Source organism: Lithobates pipiens, unplaced genomic scaffold (genome assembly GCF_037356315.1).
Source record: "Lithobates pipiens isolate NorthernLeopardFrog02 unplaced genomic scaffold, aLitPip1_a1.2 Scaffold_16, whole genome shotgun sequence".
Taxonomy (NCBI): Eukaryota; Metazoa; Chordata; class Amphibia; order Anura; family Ranidae; genus Lithobates; species Lithobates pipiens.
This window is the reverse complement of record NW_027507748.1, coordinates 568042055-568065433: the sequence shown is the minus strand read 5'-3', so window position 1 is coordinate 568065433 and position 23379 is coordinate 568042055. Positions and strand designations below refer to the sequence as shown.

At 46.4% G+C, this 23379-nt stretch overlaps 1 protein-coding gene across 1 annotated transcript in view; it reads right to left on the bottom strand.

Annotated features, from left to right (window-relative positions):
• DAZAP2 (DAZ associated protein 2) overlaps positions 1-7085 on the bottom strand; it is a 39691-nt gene extending 32606 nt beyond the window's left edge. Inside the window, exon 1 of the mRNA XM_077483685.1 lies at positions 6921-7085. Within this exon, the coding sequence (XP_077339811.1) occupies positions 6921-6933 (13 nt within the window). The 5' untranslated portion in view covers positions 6934-7085. The remainder of the gene's footprint in view (positions 1-6920) is intronic.
• Positions 7086-23379: the final 16294 nt, after the last annotated feature.

Below are 23379 nucleotides of genomic sequence, written 5' to 3'. Positions count from 1 at the left end.
TAACCAGTTTGTAGTGAACCCCACCTGGAAACAGAACAGCCATTGCCAACCTCTTTTTAAAGGCCCTAGTTTCCTGGCAGCAATGCTCATTCTCCCACCAAAAATCTCAACCTTTATACTTTTTCTGAGTCAGTGATGCAAAAAGGATTATCCTGACACCTAGAACTGTCTCTAAGAATTTCCATGGGGAAGCCACCATTTTTCTAAGCTGCACTGCAGATATATGTACCCAGCTCAAACTTCATGAATCAGGTTTACATCTAGGAGGTCGACCGATATGGGTTTTTCTCTGGCCGATGCCGATATTTAGAAATCATGGCGGCCGATAGCCGATATATGATGCCGATTTTTTTGGGCCGATATGTTAGGCCGATTTTTATTTTATTTATTTATTTTTTTCCTTTTTTATTTATTTTTTTTTTTTTTTTAATCCCCCTTGATCTAACACACCTTTCCCATTGGGGCATTTTTCAGGTGCGTTTGTGCTAAAAATAGCGCCTGTAAAGTGCCTGCAAAATGGCTCCCCTGCAGTCTGTGTGAAAGACAGAGTGCTTTCACACTGAGGCGATGCTCTGGCAGGATCTTAAAAAAAAAGTCCTGCAAGCAGCACGTTTGGAGTGGTGTATACTGCTCCTCCACCAGTCCTGCCCATTGATATGAATGGGCACCACTGCCGAAGCGCATGCAATGCGATTTGACAGCAGTGCTTCATGGGCGCATTTAACCTCTTCCTTGGCCGCTAGCTGGGTTATATGTGCCCCACTAGCAGCCAAATAGCACCGCTAAAATGATGGTAAAGAGCCGCTAAAACTTGCGTTTTACCATCAACGCTCCAGTGTGAAAGCAGCCTTCATAAGTGATACAGAAAATTTCTTACATTTAAACATTTATTAAACAAAACAAACCTCCAGTTTACTTGTATGTATGATTTAGATTAAAAAAAAAAAAAAAAAAAAAAACTATGTATTAAATAAAAACAGGTAGTCAAAACTTTTGGACGAAAAAAAAAAAAAAATGGGCTAACTTTACTGTTTTATTTTATTTTTAAATGGTGTATTTTTTTCCCAAAAAAATGCATTTGAAAGACCTCTGTGCAAATGCCGTGTGACATAAAATATTGCAACAACCGCTATTTTATTCCCTAGGATCTCTGCTAAAAAATTATATATAATTTTTGGGGGGTCTAAGTGATTTTCTGGCAGAAAATACTGGATTTTTACTTGTAAGCAACAAGTGTCAGAAAAGATTTAGTCTTTAAATGGTTAAACTGAGAACTTCTACACACTGAGATGACTTCATTCATTCAAGTGTAAACATTGTATCATTTAGTTATTTTCTTGGCAGTCTGCCCAGAGAGGAGGAAAGTGTTGCTATGAGGACTCAGGCAACTCACACTGACTTCTTACAGAAGTCATTTCAAAGTTTTTTATCAGCACAATCGGCCGATGCCGATTATTTAAAAAACGGCAAATATCGGCCGATATATCGGTCGACCTCTATTTACATCCACTTTAAGGTGACTATACACTACACATTCTGATTGTACAATCACCTTTAGATATACCAACAACTATGTGATGCAAAGGCCTTTGAGACCGAATAGAAATTCATTGGATTGTATAGGTTTATCCTCATTAGTCTTTGTAAATATAAACGAGATTGTGCAATCAGAATATAGTGTACATGGCCACCCTTAGACCTACCATCAATTATGGAGTGCAGAGGCCTACCTGATTGGATACTAACTGACCAGATTACTTACAGTATCTCACAAAACTAAGTACACTCCTCACAATTTTTGTAAATATTTTATTATATCTTTTCATGTGACAACACTGAAGAAATGACACTTTGCTACAATGTAAAGTAGTAAGTGTACAGCTTGTATAACAGTAAATTTGCTGTCCCCTCAAAATAACTCAACACACAGCCATTAATGTCTAAACCACTGGCAACAAAAGTGAGTACGCCTCTAAGTGAAAATGTCCAAATTGGGCTCAAAAGTGCCAGTATTTTGTGTGGCCACCATTATTTTCCAGCACTGCCTTAACCCTCTTGGGCATGGAGTTCACCAGAGCTTCACAGGTTGCCACTGACTTCTCCATGACGACATCACGGAGCTTATGGATGTTAGAGACCTTGCACTCTGGTTTAGGCTGGCCCAAAGATGCTCAATAGAATTTAGGTCTGGAGACATCCTTGGCCAGTCCATCACCTTTAACCTCAGCTTCTTTAGCAAGGCAGTGGTCGACTTGGAAGTGTGTGTGTAGGGGTTGTTATTCTGGAATGCTGCCCTGCGACCCAGTCTCTGCTTCAGTATGTCACAGTACATGTTCGCATTCATGGTTCCCTAAATGAACTGTAGCCCAGTACCGGCCGCACTCACGCAGACCAAGACTATGACACTCCCACCACCATGCCTGACTGTAGGCAAGACACACTTGTCTTTGTACTCCTCACCTGGTTGATGCCACATGCTTGACACAATCTGTGCCAAATAAGTTTATCTTTGTCTCATCAGACCACAGGACATGGTTCCAGTAATCTATGTCCTTAGTCTGCTTGTCTTCAGCAAACTGTTTGCAGGCTTTCTTGAGCATCATCTTTAGAAGCTTCCTTCTGGGACGACAGCCATGCAGACCAACTTGATGCGGCGTGGTCTGAGCACTGAAACGCTGACATCCCACCCCTTCAACCTCTGCAGCAATGCTGGCAGCACTCATACGTTTCCCAAAGACAATCTCTCTCTGCATACGACGCTGAGCACGTGCACTCAACTTCTTTGGTCGACCATGGCGAGGCCTGTTCTGAGTGGAACCTGTCCTGTTAAACTGCTGTATGGTCTTGGCCACCGTGCTGCAACTTAGTTTCAGGGTCTTGGCAATCTTCTTATAGCCTAGGCCAGGGGTAGGCAATCTCGGGACACTCCAGCTGTGGTGAAACTACAAATCCCATCATGCCGCAGCCTCTAGGAGTCATGCCTGTGATTATCAGGGTCTTCTGATGTCTCATGGGACTTGTAGTTTCACCACAGCTGGAGGGCCGAGGTTGCCTACCTCTGGCCTAGGTCATCTTTCTGTAGAGCAACCATTCTTTTTTTCAGATCCTCAGAGGAATTCTTCGCCATGAGGTGCCATGTTGAACTGACCAGTATGAGAGAGTGAGAGTGATAACACCAAATCTAACACACCTGCTCCCGATTCATACCCGAGACCTTGTAACACTAACGAGTTACACGACACTGGGAAAGAAAATGGCCAATTGGGCCCAATTTGTCAGTTTTCACTTAGGGGTGTACTCACTTATATTGCCAGCAGTTTAGACATTAATGGCTGTATGTTGAGTTATTTTGAGGGGACAGCAAATTGACAATGTTATACAAGCCGTGCACTCGCTACTTTACATTGACGCAAAGTGTAATTTCTTCAGTGTTGTCACATGAAAAGATATAATAAAATATTTTCAAAAAAAATGTGTGGGGTGTACTCACTTTTGTGAGATTCTGTAGCTGTGTCCTGATATTATATACCGTATTTGCCGGCGTATAAGACGACCTTTTACACTTAAAAAAACTGAGCAAAAAGGAGGGGTCGTCTTATACGCCGGGTCCGCTGCTGGGATGCCTTCTGGCTGTCCGGTAATACTGTATGTAGCTTCGGCTACATACAGTATATACCACTGAACCAATCCCAGTGAGCGATGTATTCAAATGAATACAGAGCCTGTTCGGATTGGAGCAGCAATCTCTGCCAATCCGAGCAGGCTACACACAGTAGCCTGCTCCGATTGGCTTTGAGAGTGAGGCGCGGGCTGATGATGTAACAGCCTCCGCCAATCCCAGCAGGCTTTGTATTCATTAATAGAATACATTGCTCGCCGTGATTGGCTCCAGCACCAGAAGGAAGAAGGAAATGGCTCCAGCAAGAACGAAGAAGAAGAGGGATATGAAGCGTCGGAAGCCTCGGAATCGGGGGTCGTCTTAAACGGTGAGTACGGGCAAAACATTTTAACTGTGCAGGTTTTTAGGGGGTCGTCTTATATGCCGGGTCGTCTTATACGCCGGCAAATACGGTAGGTTTTGTACCTCTAATGTAAATTGTACAACTACATGTTTTATTAAATGGGCTAGTGTCCATCATGCCAAGAGTGGTTATGCGTGCGATTTCAGGGCATCGTACCTTTCATTTTTATAACTTTACTGAAGTGTGAGCACTGACAGTGAACAACATTATTTCATTACAATGAAAGTAGGAGGGATGCAATAGGCAGCCAGTGAACATGTTTCTCAAGTCACCTGTGCTAAAAGCGAAAAAATTTGTATAGTGATTTGAGCAACTTTGACAATGTCCAAATTATAATGGCTAGAGCAGGGTTTTACAATCTTTTTTCAACCCAGGCACCCTTAAAAGTTACGGACAGTCACACTAAAATTAAAAAAAACTATTCTAATAGTTTTACATAATGTGGCAGCATCCACACATGTAAGACACAACATTAGATGATTTATTTTTTCGAAGCAAATATGTTTTTGCACACTGGTACTGACTAGTATTCCAGGGTTTCTCCTCTCCACTCTGTTAATGTGACCTCAGAGTTGATGAGGAGGGGCAGGGAAAATTGAAATGGTGCACAATAAAAATCTGTGAATTTGTGTAACTAAAAAGGCAGGCTTGAGCCACCTGCTGGTTTGTATACATTTTTGGGCAATGTTTAGGCATTTTTGATTTGGAAATAGGGGATAAGAGTGGCAGATAGTAGTATAAATAATTTCACCTAAACCTAGGGGAATCCCATGGTAACTAAGAGGGCAGCTAAACACTGTCGTCTCTTTAATTACCTTTAATAAATGGAGAAAATGTCTTTTTTTGTAACTGTAATAAGGATGGAGTCAAGATGGTGGCTATATTTAGCTACCTTAAAGCAGAGTTCCATCCAAAAATGGAACTTCCTCTTTAAGGGAAGGTAACCCCCTGACATGCCACATTTGGCATGTCATTTTTTTTGGGGGGGGGGGGGGGAAGAGAGTGGAAACCCTCTTTTTAGAGTGTTCCAGCTCCCACTTCCTCCCGGGGCACCATAAGCAAGTTCACCCCTCGGCAATCATCTGGGACATGTTACAGGTCCCAGAAGATTGCTCGGCCAGTCACAGCGTGCCACCGTGAAGCCACATCTGGGAGCCTATGGTGACAATGCCGATACCGCAGAGAGGAGGCGGAGGCTAGCGGGGCTTCATCCCCTGCAACGCTGGACCGTGGGACAGGTAAAATGTCCAATGACTTTTATTTTATTTTTTTAAGTGGAACTCTGCTTTAACCCTGACACCATCCCTTAAAGTGGTTGTAAACCCTTTTAAGTGACTTTTACCTATAGGCAAGCCTAGAATATGATTTACCTATAGGTAGTGTAAATATTTCCTAAACGTGCGCCGTTTAGGAGACATTTCACTTGTAGTGTGCTGTGAAGAAAAGGACTACTGTGCCGTTTCTTCCCCCAGCATTTGCCGTGACTGACAGCTCCTGCGCGGGAGTGAAGTCACACGACTCCGGCCAGTCACAGAGCTGGAGTCCGCCGCAGCCCTGGAGGGAAGAGGAGCAAAGATGGACATGGCCAGCGTGGGCTTGGTTTGCAGGTAAGTGTCGTATAATGGGCCAGTATGCGATGCACATTAGCCCATTATGCTTTTAATTTGCAGGCCTTGCGGGGAGCAAAAGCGGAAGTAAAACCCATCCGGGTTTAGTTCCTCTTAAAATAAATCAATAAACAATTCACTTCGAAATTTTAGGTACATTTTGGTAAATTCACGGTTGGTAAGAGGAAGGGGCTTGGGTTGTTTATTTTTGGGGGAAAGGAGGAGGCGGTTTTTGGAGGATGAAGACAGAACTTTAAGAAATTTTAACATATCTGGGAGGATTTTTAAAATGCTGTATAAATATGCATATTCTAGGAATGATACACGTTTGTGAATGTTATGTTTTTTTTTTTACATACAAAATTTAATAAAAAATAAATAATAATAAGTTAAAACAATGTTTAGACATTTTGCAAAGGCACCCCTGAAGAAACCTCAAGGTTGAAAAAGGCTGGGCTAGAAGACCTGGTCAGAGCAACTCCAAACTGCAGTTCTTGTGGGATGTTCCCAGTCTACAGAGGTCAAAGCTAGAGATGCACCAAAACATTTTCGTCCGAAAATGGCGTTATCGGCAGAATGGCGATAAAAGAAAAAAGGTGCCGATAATGGCACAGAAAACACACAATCTGACCACAAATTCACTGCGATTTTACCATGATTGCTGTGCTTATAATGGTTTTCCTAGGTCACGGGTCTCAAAAAAACAACAGTGTAAACTGCTGGAAAAACAAGCCCAATCTCACAACTTACAGGACTTGTTTATGGCCTGGTGCCAGATACTACAGCCTTCCTCTATAGGTGTAGGGGAGTTCATGTCTCACAGGGTTATGGTGGGTGGTCATAATGTAATGGCTGATTGGTGTATAATATACAGACATGGAGACACACCATTCTACTCCAAGGGCAGCAGAGCTGACATATCAACCTGATGTAGGACAGGCAGGGGGAGGGGTATCCATAGCCCGCACTGTGCAGCACCCGGGACAGCTCGCATTCCCTGCAGGTGGACGTAGTGAGCGGTGCGGGGGCGGATGGCCGCAAGGCATGCTGGGAGCCGCCTCCGGGCTGCACAGACTGATCTCCTCGTACCTCGGTATATTGTCGGGACACCAATGAGCCGCCCGCAGCCTATGCCGATCCCGCCCCCACCTTCCTGCCGTCTATAAGTGCCCCTTCCCAAACCCGCATTCCCGACTCACCCTCCCGCCCTGTACACCGGTCACGGTGACCCCCCCCCACCTCCACTCCCTCCGTATTTCCTCACACCGGAGCCCGCCGTGCCCATACTCGCCTTTATTATTCATATCTACGGTACCGCTGAGATTGCAGCGTCTCTGTGTTTTTCCGTGTTGTTGTTGGTGATGATTCTTCTTCCGTTTCTGTCCACTTCCTGGTTATGCGCTCTACTCACTACAGAGGTAAGATAACAAGCGGCGGCGACGGGTATCGCCCTCTGCAGGCCGTGCGTGGAACAGCGCGAATCCCTCCTCCGCACGTGCACGCTGCTTCCTTACCATGCTGAGCGCGCACCTCTTTGTTTGCGCGTCCCCGCTCTCCTGCTCTAGTAGTCAGTGGTCATGAAGGGGCAAAGAAGGTGATACAGCACGAATGAACCCTTTATCGCTAGAAGTTCTTCCATTATTGCTAGAACCTCATTCTATACTAGTAGTTTCTCACACGAAAATGCACTGGGTTTTCCCAGGGGTTGTGGGAGTGTGTGTGAGCATTTCCACACCCACGTATGCGTAAGCCTAGAATTACTGTGATTCTGTAGTGCTACATGGGTGCAACTTTCATAAGGTTTCTATATTCTATGAGGCCAAAATAGCACTGGAATCACACCAAAGTAGCACAAGAAACCTTCTCCAAAATCGCTCCGTGCTGAGTTGCATTGACAAGAGTTCACATCATTGCAAATAATGAGAATTGCTTTGATATGCTATTCTGTGTGACTCAGGTCGCAACTGAAATTGCACTACCAGTGCAACCAGTTATCTTGCATTTCTGTGCTTCACGTGGTTTCCTGTGGGTCCCATTGACATCTATGCATTTTATTGCAGTTTGTTTTTTTCATACAGGAAGGTGAATTTACCTTTGAGTCCATAGACTTCAGTGAAAGCACATGAAAAACGCATGTGCATGTATTTTTGCCAGGGTTTTGCATTTAACAACTAGTCTCCTCCTACAAATAAAACACACGAAGCATGAAAATGCTTGAAAAACGCATCAAAAAGCACACACACACAGGTGTGAACGTAAGGTTAGGGCTTGTTCACATGTCACAGGAAAAATTAAATGGCATGTCGCTTTCAGTGACAGTGTGGGCGGGTGCCAGAACAGTCAGTTCATGAATTCAACGTTACTGTGTAGTAATGTAAGGCCCCGTTCACACTCATGCGAATTAGATGCGACTTATATAGCATCCAATTCGCAGGACATCATTCTCTGCAGCTATTACCTTTTGTACCACCACCACCCCCTCCCTTTAGAATGTAAGCTCTACGAGCAGGGCCCTCCTGTACCTTTTGTATTGTACTGTAATTGTGTTGTCCCCCCTATACATTGTAAAGCGCTGCGTAAACTATTGACGCTATATAAATTGTGAATAATAATAATAATCATTTTAATGAGGCTGGTTCACATATCTGCGGTGCATTCACACTCCGCATTGCACAAAAAACGTGTGCGTTTTCTGGGCAGTGGGGTCCAGCTCAGGTGCGAATTCAGGCCCATTATCTTCTATGGGCACGCATCTGATCCGCAGATGTGTTCTATTGTGAACATGATAAAAAACTGACATGAAATGCTGAACAACTTCGCAGGGAAACCTGAGCTTCAATTCGCAACGCACATGTGTGAGCCCAGGCTAAGGGTTAAAAGCAAAACTAAAACCATCTTAGGCTGGCCATACATGTGTTGAATTTCGGAAAAATTATTTTCTTTTGAAAATCTTTTCTAAGAATTTTTGTTCAAATTTCGCACCATTAATGGGTCACGGCGATGGCCAATTTTTCGTGCGGCCATCGAATCGGGCATGTTGGAAATTTTTTGAAAAACAATCGATTTTTCTAATCAATGATGGGAGAATCATGTGAGAGATATACAGTGGTGTGAAAAAGTGTTTGCCCCCTTCCTCATTTCCTGTTCCTTTGCATGTTTGTCACACTTAAGTGTTTCGGAACATCAAACCAATTTAAACAATAGTCAAGGACAACACAAGTAAACACAAAATGCAATTTGTAAATGAAGGTGTTTATTATTAAAGGTGAAAAAAAATCCAAACCATCATGGCCCTGTGTGAAAAAGTGATTGCCCCCTAAACCTAATAACTGGTTGGGCCACCCTTAGCAGCAACAACTGCAACCAAGCGTTTGCGATAACGTGCAATGAGGCTTTTACAGCGTCCTGGAGGAATTTTGGCTCACTCATCTTTGCAGAATTGTCCTAATTCAGTTACATTAGAGGGTTTTCGAGCATGAACGGCCTTTTTAAGGTCATACCACAACATCTCAATAGGATTCAGGTCAGGACTTTGGCTAGGCCACTCCAAAGTCTTCATTTTGTTTTTCTTCAGCCATTCAGTGGTGGACTTGCTGGTGTGTTTAGGATCATTGTCCTGCTGCAGAACCCAAGTTCGTTTCAGCTTGAGTACACGAACAGATGGTCGGACATTCTCCTTCAGAATCTCTTGGTAGACAGCAGAATTCATAGTTCCTTTTATCACGGCAAGTCTTCTAGGTCCTGAAGCAGCAAAACAGCCCCAGACCATCACACTACCACCACCATATTTTACTGTTGGTATAATGTTCTTTTTATGAAATGCAGTGTTCCTTCTACACCAGATATACTTGGACACACACCTTCCAAAGAGTTCCACTTTTGTCTCATCGGTCCACAGAATGTTGTCCCAAAAGTCTTGGGGATCATCAAGATGTGTTGTGGAGAAATTGAGACGAGCTTTGATGTTCTTTTTGCTCAGCAGTGGTTTTCTCCTTGGAACTCTGCCATGCAGGCCATTTTTGCCCAGTCTTTTCCTGATGGTGGAGGCATGAACGCTGACCTTAACTGAGGCAAGTGAGGCCTGCAGTTCCTTGGATGTTGTTGTGGGGTCTTTTGTGACCTCTTGGATGAGTCGTCGCTGCGCTCTTGGGGTAATTTTGGGCGGCCGGCCACTCCTGGGAAGGTTCACCACTGTTCCATGTCTTCGCCATTTGTGGATAATGGCTCTCACTGTGGTTCGCTGGATTCCCAAAGCTTTGGAAATGGCTTTATAACCCTTTCCAGACTGATAGATCTCAATTACTTTCTTTCTCAATTGTTCCTGAATTTCTTTGGGTCTCGGCATGATGTGTAGCTTTTAAGGATCTTCTGGTGGACCTTACTGTGTCAAGCAGCTCCTATTTAAGTGATGCCTTGATTGTGAACAGGTGTGGCAATAATCAGGCCTGGGTGTGGCTAGAGAAATTGAACTCAGGTGTGGACAACCACAGTTATAGTATGTTTTAACAAGGGGGGCAATCACTTTTTCACACAGGGCCACAATGGTTTGGATTTTTTTTCACCTTTAATAATAAACACCTTCATTTACAAATTGCATTTTGTGTTTACTTGTGTTGTCCTTGACTATTGTTTAAATTGGTTTGATGTTCCGAAACACTTAAGTGTGACAAACATGCAAAGGAACAGGAAATGAGGAAGGGGGCAAACACTTTTTCACACCACTGTACTTGAAAAAGAAATGGGCATGAGCACAAGAAAAGAAACTTCCCAGGAAAAAAAAAAGATTATCAGCCATAAAAATGATTTTCTGTAGCAACATGAGATGAAATTGAAGGCTTGGTTGGTTGAATTTCAAAATCAATGGTGGCACCATCGGATCACAAAACGCACAAAATTTCAGATTTTCGTAAGAAAATTCGACCAATGTATTCTTCAACTGCCATGTGACTGCATATGTAATCAGTTTTGACACCAGCCATTTGATGGTTTGACAGTTTATTTGAGGACACAAGCAAATAAGACACAAGCAAATGTGACAGTTACATTCCCGGCATGCCAGGAAGATAACTGTTTTTTGAACCTGATAAAGTGATGGGTTTAGTTCCATCTTAATTTGCTGTTCTGGATTTTCCATTACCATAGCAGGGGTGTTTATGTTTAGAAGGGGTTCGGCTTAGCATGGTTCTGTGGATAGTTGGTGGTTGGAGATTGGCTGTGGGACTGAGACGGACCATACATGGAGAGATGTAGCATTACACCTTTGTGGGACCCCTCCTTGTATAGCGAGAAAATTACCACTGATTGGGAAGTATTACAAGCGAAAGGTATGAGACACCACAGAATAACTTTTGAAAACCATGGCTGTTACTTAAAAGAGAGTATGGTAATTGTTTTTATTTTAGAATCATACTTACCTAGGTGTCCTCCGCCAGGTCTAAATCTAAGAACCGAGTGATCAAACACCGGCCATCGCTCAGTTCTCACAGCTCCCTGAGCAAAGAGCTGCTGACTGTCATTAACCGATCCCTGCTCTGCCCCTCCAGTGCTCATCGGAGAGCTGGGATTAGGGATGAGCCGAACACCCCCCGGTTCGGTTCGCACCAGAACTTTCGAACGGACCCCAAATTCGTACGAACGTTATAACCCCATTGAAGTCTATGGGACTCAAACGTTCGAAATTAAAAGTGATCATTTTAACTGCTAATATGCAAGATACTGTCCTAAAAAGGGTTTGGGGACCTGGCTCCTGCCCCAGGGGACATGGGTCAATGCCTAAAATGTTTTTAAAAATGGCCGTTTTGGCGGGAGCACTGATTTTAATGACAATTAAAGTGGAAAAAAAAGTGAAATATTCCTTTAAATATCGTGCCTGGGGGGTGTCTATAGTATGCCTGTGAAGTGGCGCGTGTTTCTCATGTTTAGAACAGTCCCTGCACAAAATGACATTTAACGGAAATCACGTCATTTAAAACTGCTTGCGGTTTTAATGTTATATCTGGTTCCTGCAATATGGTTAAAAATCATTGAGAAAAATGGCATGGGTAGCCCTCCCTGCCCATTACCAGCCCCTTTTGGGTCTTGTACGGATATTAAGGGGAACCCCGTACCCATATTAAAAAAAGGAAATACGTGTGGCCCTCAGAACAGCAGTATACAAGTGGTGCAAACAAGACAGGGACTGTGTAGGATTGTTGTGTTAAGTAGAATCTGTTTGTAATTTTCAACTGGTACATTTTTAAAGTGTAGCTCCAGTCAAAAAATCTATTTTTAAGCTTTTTGGAAAACATAGGGAAGGGTTATTACCCCTGTATAATTTGTTTTGCCGTCCATCTTTTTTCATCTCACTTGCTGTTGTCTCCTTCCGTTTACAAGTAGGAGATGTTTGTAAGTTGGATGTTTGAAAGTAGGGGCCTGCCCTATATGCTCTGCAGAAATGGCGGAACAAGGTGTTGGTTTTGCCACAACATTGTAAGCCCTCTAAGTGACTGGAGCGCCCTGCTGTGAACGATTATATCAAGAATTGTAATTACATGCCATTGAACAGTGGTAGAAAAATTGACCTTTGGTGGTTGTGGTGCTGTTGCCACAACACTATAAGTCCTCACAGTTATTCTGGGTGGTCACAGGAACGGGCCCTCCTGTGAAATATTATATCAAGAATTGTAATTACATGCCCCTGTTAAACAGGGGCTGAAAAATTGGGCTGCTGGCACTGGTGCTGGTGCCACGACACTGCAACCTCTCCCATATACTCTAGTTGTAGTGCAGGAATGAGCCCTGCTGCAAAGCATTGCATCAAAAATTGTAATTAACCGGTTCCCGACCAGCGCACAACGATGTACGTCGACAGAATGGCACGGGCAGGCATATTGGCGTACAGGTACGTCCAATCTTCAATGCCACCCTGCCATCGGGAGCGCGCCGCCGGCGGCGCGCTCCCACGCTGGTCGGGACCCCCGTGAGTCCGGTCGCGGGACCCGCGGACTCGATCGCCGCGGGCATACCCGCGATTGTCTCACGGGACGGCTGAATGGAGGAAATGCAGTGTAAACAGCATTTCTCCATTCTGCCTAGCAACTAGTGACGCTGATCTCTGCTCCATGTCATTGGAGCAGAGATCAGTGTTCACTAAATGAAAGCCCAACCCCCCCCACAGTTAGTAACACACCCCTAGGAACACTTAACCCATACACTGCCACCCACTGGATAACCCCTTCATTACCAGTGTCATTTACACAGGAATCACTGCATTTATATAGCAGTGATTACTGTATAAATGACAATGGTCCCAAAAATGTGTCAAAAATGTCCGATGGGCCCCCCACAATGATGCAGTCACAATAAAAATCGCTGATCGCCGCCATTACTAGTAAAAAAAAATAATAATAAAAAATTATTAATAAAAATGCTATAAAACTATCCCTATTTTGTAAACGCTATAACTTTTGCGCAAAGCAATCAATAAACGCTTATTGCGATTTTTTTTTACCAAAAATATGTAGAAGAATACGTATCGGACTAAACTGAGGGAAAAAAATGTTTTTTTATATATTTTTGGGGGATATTTATTATAACAAAAAGTAAAAAATAATGTTTTTTTTCAAAATTGTCGCTCTATTTTTGTTTATAGCGCAAAAAATAAAAACCGCAGGGGTGATCAAATACCACCAAAAGAAAGCTCTATTTGTGGGAAAAAAAGGACGTCAATTTTGTTTGGGAGCCACGTCGCACGACCGCGCAATTGTCAGTTAAAGTGACGCAGTGCCGAATCGCAAAAAGTGGTCTGGTCTTTGACCAGCAAAATGGTCCGGTCTGTAAGTGGTTAAACGCCCCTGTTAAACAGGGGCAGAAAAATTGGGCCTTAGGCACTGGTGCTGGTGCCACGACACTGCAACCTCTCCCATATACTCTAGTTGTAGTGCAGGAATGAGCCCTGCTGCAAAGTATTGCATCAAAAATTGTAATTAAACGCCCCTGTTAAACAGGGGCAGAAAAATTGGGCTGGTGGCATCACCCAGAACCAAAAATGTTCTTCCAACATATCAGCGGAGGAGGAAGAGGATAGACAATCAACATAACAGGACAGTCACTCAGCATCAGCATAGGCTGTCTTGAAGGGATGTGATATTTCTAAAAAAATTATTCGGTTACATCAGCTTCAGGTGCTTGGTAGCTGTGGGTGATCCAAGACTGATTAATCTTGATGAAGGTCAGTCGATCAACTGAGTCGGTGGACAGGTACACCCTGTGATCGGTAACAAAGCCACCAGCAGCACTGAAGGTGCGTTCCGAAAGAACGCTGGATGCAGGACAGGCCAGTAGCTCAATTGCATACTGTGCAAGCTCTAGCCAGTGATCCATCCTCAAGACCCAGTAAGCCAGGGGATTTTCGGTGGGAAAGGTGTCCAAGTCTGACCTTGCCCCTAGGTATTCCTGCACCATGTAAATCAGACGCTGGCGATGGTTGCTGGAACCGATCATACCTTGGGGCTGCGGACTAAAAAATTGTCTAAAAGCATCGGTCAGACGGCCACCTTCTCCACCGCTCCTTCTGACCGATGCCTCAGCAACACGTTGTCCAGGACCAGGAGTTTGTAACCTCCCAGTCTTTGGGAACGTGTTACACAGACCTTTCTGCAAGGCCTCCCGGAGATGTCTCATCCTCTGCTCCCTCTGCAATGGCAAGATAAGGTCGGCAACCTTACCCTTGTACCGTGGATCAAGGAGAGTGGCCAGCCAGTAATGGTCCCTCTCCTTGATCCGAAGAATACGAGGATCCTTCCACAGGCTTTGCAGGATCAGGGAGGCCATGCAGCGTAGATTAGCTGAGGCATTCGGTCCGGAGTCCTTTGGGTCATTAAGGACAACATGATCCACAGCTACCCCCTCCCAGCCACGTACAAGTCCATGGGTTTCTTGGGACTGTAAATCATCCCTACAAGACTGCTGCTGATGCTGAGTGCCAGCCTCCACCTCCATGCTGACACAATCATCCTCCTCCTCCTTCTCCTCCTCCTCCTCCTCCTCATCCTCTTCCTGTGTGATGGGTGGACAGCAGGAACACTGTCTGGATAAAGGGGGCCTTGAGAGGCAAGGAAGTCCTCCTCTTCCTGCCTCTGTTCTGCCTCAAGTGCCCAGTCCATTATTCCACGTAGCATATGTTCCAAGAGGTGGACAAGAGGTACAGTGTCACTGATGCATGCACTGTCACTGCTCACCATCCTTGTGGCCTCCTCAAACGATGACAGGACAGTGCATCCCTGATCATGCCCCACTGGTGTGGTGAGGAAAAAACCGAGCTCCCCTGACCCTGTCCTGGTGCCGTAGTCGCACAGGTACTCATTGATGGCCCTCTGCTGCATGTGCAGCCGCTGCAGCATGGCCAACGTTGAGTTCCACCTGGTGGGCATGTCACATATAAGGCGGTTCTTGGGCAGGTTCAACTCCTTTTGGAGCTCAGCCAGCCGAGCACAGGCATTAAATGATCGGCGGAAATGCATACAGACTTTCCTGGCCGGCTTCAGGACATCCTGTAAGCCCGGGTACCTGCCCAAGAACCGCTGCACCACCAGGTTAAGGACGTGAGCCACACAGGGCACATGGGTCAGTTGTCCCTGTTGGAGGGCGGAGAGGAGGTTGGTGCCATTGTCGCAAACCACCATTCCTGGCTTAAGCTGGCGTGGTGTCAACCACCTCTCGGCCTGCCCCTGCAGAGCTAACAAAACATCGGTCCCAGTGTGGCTCCTGTCCCCCAAACAAACCAGCGCAAGCACGGCATGGCATTGTTTTGCCTGCGGTCTTGCGTAGCCTCTGGAACGCCTACGGAGCACCGCTGGTTCTGAGGACAGAGCACTGGAAGAGGCCATGGAGGAAGAAGAAGAGGAGGGGGTGGAGGAGAGAGGTGTGTCACAACCAATAGTAGCATTTTGGAGGCGTGGTGGCGGAACAACCTCCAACACTACTGCACCTTGTCCTGCATTCTTCCCAGCTGCCAGAAGAGTGACCCAATGGGCCGTGAAAGACAGGTAACGTCCCTGTCCATGCCCGCTGGACCATGAGTCAGCGGTAATATGCACCTTACCGCTGACCGCCCTGTCCAGCGAGGCAAGGACATTGCCTTCCACATGCCGGTAGAGAGCCGGAATCGCCTTCCGTGAGAAAAAGTGGCGTTTGGGGACCTGCCACTGAGGAAACGCACATTGTACAAACTCACGGAAGGGGGCCGAGTCTACCAACTAAAAAGGCAGCAGTTGAAGTGCTAGCAATTTAGCCAAGCTAGCATTCAACCGCTGGGCATGTGGATGGCTGGGAGTGAACTTCTTTCGCCGGTCCAGCAGCTGGGGCAGGGACATTTGCCTGCTATAATCGGACGTGGGTGTACTGCTAGCAGAGTGCCCGGAAGCACTTGGCTGTGACACACCTAATTCTACACCTTCATTCCTCTCAGAGCAGGTTTCAGAGAGGACTGAAGGTCTAGTGGGGTTGGAGATCCCAGCTGATGAGGAGCAAGGAGAGGTCCGCTTTGTTCTTTGGTGTGGGTCTTTGAGGTACACTTGCCAACGAGCTGCATGGCAGGTCAACATATGTCTGGTCAAGCATGTCGTGCCCAAGCAGCTGATGTTTTGGCCACGCGAGATACGCTTGAGCCATATGTTGCAAATAGCAGCGGTGCGATCTGATGCACTCATCTCAAAAAAGGCCCACACCAAAGAACTTTTAGAATAACGTGCAGAGGCAGCTCCCTGCACAGGCGGAGCTCTGCGGTGTGATTCAGTCGGTGTGCTGCCCCTAAGCTGGCCCCCAGAGGGCATCCTGCCTCGTTGGACATGTGCCTCCTCCTCTTCCTCTCTCCTACCAGGCACCCACGTGGAGTCAGTGCCCTCATCATCCCCTCCCTCTTCATCGCTGGAGCAAACCTGGCAGTATGCTGCAGCTTGTGGAACATGACTTCCAGATTGCTGTCCCTCTTGAGCATCCCCTCTCTCTGCATTCACCCTACTGCCTTCCTCTAGCTGAGTATCATCATCAGAGCCTACAAAACACTGGGCATCCTCCTGGAGCATGTACCCAACACTGTGCTCAAAGAGTTCAGGAGACATCTCAGGAGGATGTAGTGGGTCTAGGGAAGGAGTCACTGATGATGACATTGAGAGGAGGGAAGACGATGCGTTGGCAGCTGCTTTGCTAGTACCCTGAGCCTGGGTGAGAGAGGATGAGGAGGATGAAGAGGGCTTGGTCATCCACTCTACTAAGTCGTTGGCATGTTGCGGCTCAACATGTCCAGCTGCCGAAAGGAAGGACAAGCGTGTCCCATGGCCACATGCTGATGATGACGATGCACCACGTCCACGACCAGCACTGTTGTCTCTAGACACAGAGCCTGCTTGCCCTCTTTTATTGGCTCCCGCCTGTCTGCCTCTCCTTGCTGGCCTACCAGACATGGTAATAGCCTAAAGGGCGATGGGAAAACCAGCAATTGGGTAGTGTATATTGTGCTGGAGGCACACACAACATCCACTAACTCCTGCAGATGGCAGATGGCTCAATTAGAGAAGAGCTATGTAGCTGGATATAATGGTGTATACTGGGTTCAGGGCATGCAGACAGCACGCACAATCTCCTACAACTGACTGCAAGCTCTATTTAAAAAGAGCAAGATAGTTAGCTATATAGGTGGATATAGCGGTGTATACTGGGTTCAGAGCATGCACAATCTCCGACAACTGACTGCAAGATCTATTTAAAAAGAGCAAGATAGTTAGCTATATAGGTGGATATAGCGGTGTATACTGTGTTCAGGGCACGCAGACAGCACGCACAATCTCCTACAACTGACTGCAAGCTCTATTTAAAAAGAGCCAGATAGCTAGCTATATAGGTGGATATAGCGGTGTATACTGGGTTCAGAGCATGCAGAAAGCACGCACAATCTCCTACATCTGACTGCAAGCTCTATTTAAAAAGAGCAAGATAGTTAGCTATATAGGTGGATATAGCGGTGTATACTGGGTTCAGAGCACGCAGACAGCACGCAAAATCTCCTACAACTGACTGCAAGCTCTATTTAAAAAGAGCAAGATAGTTAGCTATATAGATGGATATAGCAGTGTATACTGAGTTCAGAGCACACAGACAGCACTCACAATCTCCTACAACTGACTGCAAGCTCTATTTAAAAAGAGCAAGATAGTTAGCTATATAGGTGGATATAGCGGTGTATACTGGGTTCAGGGCACGCAGACAGCACGCACAATCTCCTACAACTGACTGCAAGCTCTATTTAAAAAGAGCAAGATAGTTAGCTATATAGGTGGAGGTTTTTATTTTAAAAACTGCTGCCAGTTGTACAAAACAAAGACATAAAGTACTCATTCTTGAGAAGAAGAAAGGAAAACCAACTTAAACAGACTTAATAAAATAGAAAAGAAAACATGCTTTCTTCACCAGTTTACAAAGAAAAGTCAGTCTCAAGACACAGAGGGAGAAAGGTCACAAGGAAAAGCCCCCTCCGGCCCAAGATCACTCGGATTAAAACAGTTTATCTGTAACAACTTATCTACAACAACTTATCTATATACACTACACACCCCTTATAGACAGGAACGTAATGAAACCATCAGTGCCTACCATGCTTTTAAAATTAAATTGCCCAAAAAACGAATCGTGGGGGACAGGACAGACAGACCCACCACCTAAGGAAAAGGAAGGGGGAAGATCATCAAGGTGGCCAAAAAGAAAAGCCTCTCCACAATCTGGCACACCTTTCCCTACCCGTTCTTTCTCCCTCAAGATACCTCACCTTCACCAACTCCCGAAAGATATCACCCGCCACCTCATGCACGGGCAGGAACTTGCCCCTAGTGGACACTAAGCACCGCGCGTGCCAGGTGTAATAAAGGCAAACTATACTAACTAAAAACAGTGACGACAACTCATAACCCCTCTGGGTCCTGAAGTCGCCGTACACCCTCTCAGAATAGGTAAGGGCCTGGAGACGGGGGATAGCCAATGGCATCCCCAACCTCCTCCAGAACCCCCAAGTTGAAAGGGCACTAAACCAAAAAGTGGTCCATGGTCTCCAGTGCCCCTCCGCACTCGGGACGATCACAGCCCCTGTCCTCAAGACTCCGGTACTTTAAGTTCGACCTCACATAGAGCCGTCCATGGAATGCCCTCCATGCAAGATCCCAGAACTTGGCCGGAATTCTCTTGGAATTCAGGAGGGCTAATCCCTCCCTGAGAACCCTGTCCGGACAATCCCTTAAGGCTAGTGGTCTCAAAAAGTCAGAGGTCATGACCTGCAGGTACAGTTCGCGCCGACCTAACGAGCCCACCTCCAGGGCCGTTATCCTCCACCGCCTCAGTACCCTTAGGGCAGTTGGAACATAGGCGGGGAGATAACCATGGGATCTCCGTAGATCACCGGGGCAACCACCCCCCTCCCACCCACTCAGAAAAAACAGAAACCAGTTCTTACATGAGCGCTCCCACAGTATCATATAAATGTACTCACCGAGGCCAAGATGCAGAGAGCGGTCGCTGTTGCGACTCGGCGCAGACCACCCCTGAAGGTGGCACAGGGGGTGGTTGCACCAAGAGGCACCAGCTACCAGTAGGACAGTCACTTGCTAGTAGATCAGCAGGTAGCCTGAGCAGAGCTGAAAGGTGATGTCCCGTGGGAAGGTCCAGAAGCAATGGTAGCAAGTCCGTAAGGCAAAGGCAGAATCCAGGAGACAGGCCAGGGGTCAAACACAGTCCAGATCAGAAGACAACAAGTAACAGGAACACTGAGACAGAAGGATAATCCAAGACAAGCCGGGGGTCGAACACAGGAGATAGCAGGTAAGTCCAGATGCAGGCTGAGGGTCAAACACATTCAGAAAGCGGGAGTCCAAGGTCAAGCCAGAGGTCGGGTCAGGAGAAGATCAGCGAGGTCGATGAGGCAATCCTGGTCACAACGGGTAATAGAGATTACAGAAACAGACGTGGGAAACACAGGAAGCTGAAGACAAACCAGCAGTGTGTTTGGATGACCTCACTTCCTTTATAGGTCAGCGAGGGGTCACACCCTGTGTGTGTGTGCTTGTGTGCTTTAGTTTATTCCTATTGCACACAGCTGTGCACCAGGGCGCTTTACCCGTGCGCATCCTATGACAGTGCCCCCCGAGGGGCGGCCTCCGGACGCCCAAGCTGGCCATCAATTCCGGATGTTGCTGATGGAATGTCTTTATTAATTTGGGAGCGTGAAGGTTCTTGGATGGTTCCCAGGAGTTATCTTCTGAAGGATACCCCTTCCATTTTACCAGGTATTGTATTTGTCTACCGACTTTCCTGCATCCTAGTAAAGCTTCCACTTCAAATTCAGGAGGAGGCACTTCTCTTCCAGGAAAGGGACTAGGAACCAATGGCTTCAAAAGGGAGGCATGGAAAACAGGGTGTATCCTGTATGATTCAGGGAGAGATAGTTCAAAGACTACAGGATTTATTACCCTTTTGATTTTGAATGGTCCTATGAATCTGGGACCCAGCTTGCGTGTGTGACAAGAAAGTTTAAGATTAGTGGCAGATAGCCAGACATCCTCGCCAATTTTAAAGGTAGGGTTCTCCTTCCTTCCCCTATCATGGTATTTCTTGTAATCATCCTGGGCCTTCTGTATGGTCTCCTGGATCCTTTGGAAATTAGATTGGATGGCGGCTATCCGATCTTGGACCGCAGGAACAGTGGATTCTGGGATGGAGTTGGGGAGGAAACAAGGGTGAAACCCACAGTTGATCCAAAAGGGAGTCTGGTTGGTAGTTGTATGAATTGAATTATTGTAGGCGAATTATGCATATGGCAACAGGGCTGACCAATCATTTTGAGATCCTGAACAAAAGCAGCGAAGATACTGCTCAAGGGTTTGGTTTGTCCGTTCAGTTTGCCCGTTACTTTGGGGATGATATGCCGATGACAAACAGATCTTGATTTCCAGTATCTTGCAGAGTTCTCTCCAGAATCTAGAGGTGAACTGTGGACCTCTATCTGATGTGATACTGCTGGGGACCCCATGGAGCCTAACAACCTCCTTAATAAAGAGATTGGCAGTTTCCAGAGCAGAGGGGGTACCGACCATAGGTAGGAAGTGGGCCATCTTTGAAAGACCTTCCGAGGGCGGTAGCTCCACAATAAAATCCATTGACACTTCCAAGGCCGGTCAGGAATGGGCAAAGGCCTTAACAGGCCCCAGGGCTTGATCTTGGGACCCTTGCTATGCTGGCACGGTACACAAGAGGCAATGTAAGTCTGGCAGTCCTGTCTCCAACCTGGCCACCAGAAAGAACGAGAGATCAGTTCCGCTGTTTTCTGTGTCCCAAAGTGGCCGGCCAATTTGTGATCATGGCAAGTCCTTAGAACTTGAGTCCTAATCTCAAGGGGAATGAAGACCTTGTTTCGGGCCCAAAACCGATTGTCACGTTTTTCCAAGGTACATAGGACTGGGTCATTGCAATAGACTGAGGCTGTTTTGATGGCCGTAAGTAAGTCAGGCTGTGGGAGTAGAAGGAAGTTGTGAGGCGACAAGATCGTACTAGGCCCTGTTACCTGGGAGGACTCAGGGAACATGCGCGAGAGCGCATCCGCTTTGTTGTTCTTGGATCCGGGCCGGTACGAGATATGGAACTGGAATCTTGGAAAGAATAGCGCCCAAGGGGCTTGACGGGGTCTTAAGCGTTTGGCAGTCCTCAGATATTCAAGATTCTTGTGATCTGTGAATATTGTGATGGGATGAGTGGCTCCTTCCAAGAGGTATCTCCACTCCTCCAGAGCGAACTTGATGGCCAATAGTTCTCGGTCGCATACGTCATAATTCCTCTCCGGTGGGGTCAGCTTCCGAGATGCGAAAGCCACCGGGTGTAACAAAGCTTTAGGCCCTTGTCGTTGTGAGAGGATGGCCCCTGTGGCTGTCTCGGAGGCATCTACTTCCAGTACAAATGGTAGTACTGGATCGGGATGCCGTAAAATAGGAGCTGAGGTGAACAAAGTCTTTAGTTTGGTAAAGGCTTCTTGGGCTTCTTGAGACCACTGAAATCGGGTGTGTTGGCGGGTCAGCTGAGTAATGGGGGCGACTATTGAAGAGAACCCGGCGATGAACCTGCGATAGAAGTTAGTGAAGCCTATAAACCTTTGCACGGCTTTCTTATCCCTTGGAGCAGGCCATTCCAAGATTGCTTTGATCTTTTGGGGGCCCATGGAGATGCCCTTGGTAGAAATGACGAATCCTAAGAATTGAACTGTAGTTATCTCAAATTCACATTTCTCCGCCTTAAGGTACAGCCGATGTTGTCGGAGGATGGTGAGGACTTTCCGCACGTGGACCCTGTGGAGTTCAAGAGAAGCAGAGAAAATAAGGATATCATCTAAATATACCACTATAAAATCATCAAGATAGTCTCTGAAGATATAATTTACTAGATGCTGAAATGTGGCCGGGGCATTGCACAGGCCAAAGGGCATAACAAGATATTCATAGTGGCCAAATCTCGATCTGAAGGCTGTCTTCCATTCATCCCCAGCACGGATTCTAATGAGATTGTAGGCCCCCCCGCAAGTCCAGTTTGGAAAATATTTTGGCAGATCCTAAGCGCTGGAATAACTCAGGGATGAGTGGAAGTGGATAGCGATTTTTGATTGTGACTTTATTAAGTTCCCTGTAGTCAACACATGGCCTAAGGGATCCGTCCTTTTTTCCCACGAAGAAAATACCTGCCCCTGCTGGCGAAGAAGATGGGTGAATGAACCCTTTTTCAAGATTTTCATCAATGTAGGCTTTGAGAGCCTTTAGTTCAGTCTTGGATAAGGGGAATATTCGCCCAAAAGGGATCTCAGAGCCGGGTAACATTTCAATGGGGCAGTCATATGGTCTGTGTGGTGGTAGACGGTCAGCCTTCTTTTTATCGAAGACGTCCTTAAACTCGGAATAGACCTGAGGAATGTGCTGAAGGTGATTAGTGGTGGGGGCCATGGTCATACAAGGAGCTGGAATGGAATCAAAACAATGCTGCATACAGTAGGCGGATGTAAAGGACACTTCCTTCTTGTTCCAACTGATCTGGGGATCATGAGCCTGCAACCAAGGAAGTCCCAGGATGATAGGGAACATGGGAGATGATATTAGATCGAAGCGTAGGAGTTCTCTATGGCCAGAGTCTGTAATAGTAAGCAAAGGTAGGGTCTCCTGTGTTACTGGACCTGAGTGTGGCAGAGATCCATCTGCTAAATGGACTAGAAGGTGTGTTGCTTTATTCTGGCTTGGAATGCGTAGTTGCTGTGCAAGGGAGATGTCCAAAAAGCAACTACATGCCCCCGAGTCAATCACGGCTGGGAGTGGGATCTTCTCTTCTGCCAGCTGTAGGGAAACAGAGAGAGTCACATAAGTTTGAGCAGGACCAACACTCTGGTAGTTCATTATACACCGTGGGGGCAACTTACGGGGTCTCACGGGACAGCTGTGAATGAAACATCCAAGCCCTCCACAGTATAAGCACAGATTGGCTTGGCGTCTCCGTTGTCGCTCTTCTGGGGTAAGACGAGGACGGACCAAACCTAGCTGCATGGGCTCCCCTTCCGAAGCCGAGGGACCCGAAGGAACCGGGATGGGCGGATACGGGACAGTGGCCTTAGGAAGCATCCAACTAGGCCGAGGGACCTGGAGGCGTTCGGAGCGCCGCTCGTGCATCCGTCTGTCCAGTTTTGTGGCCAACTGGATTAATTC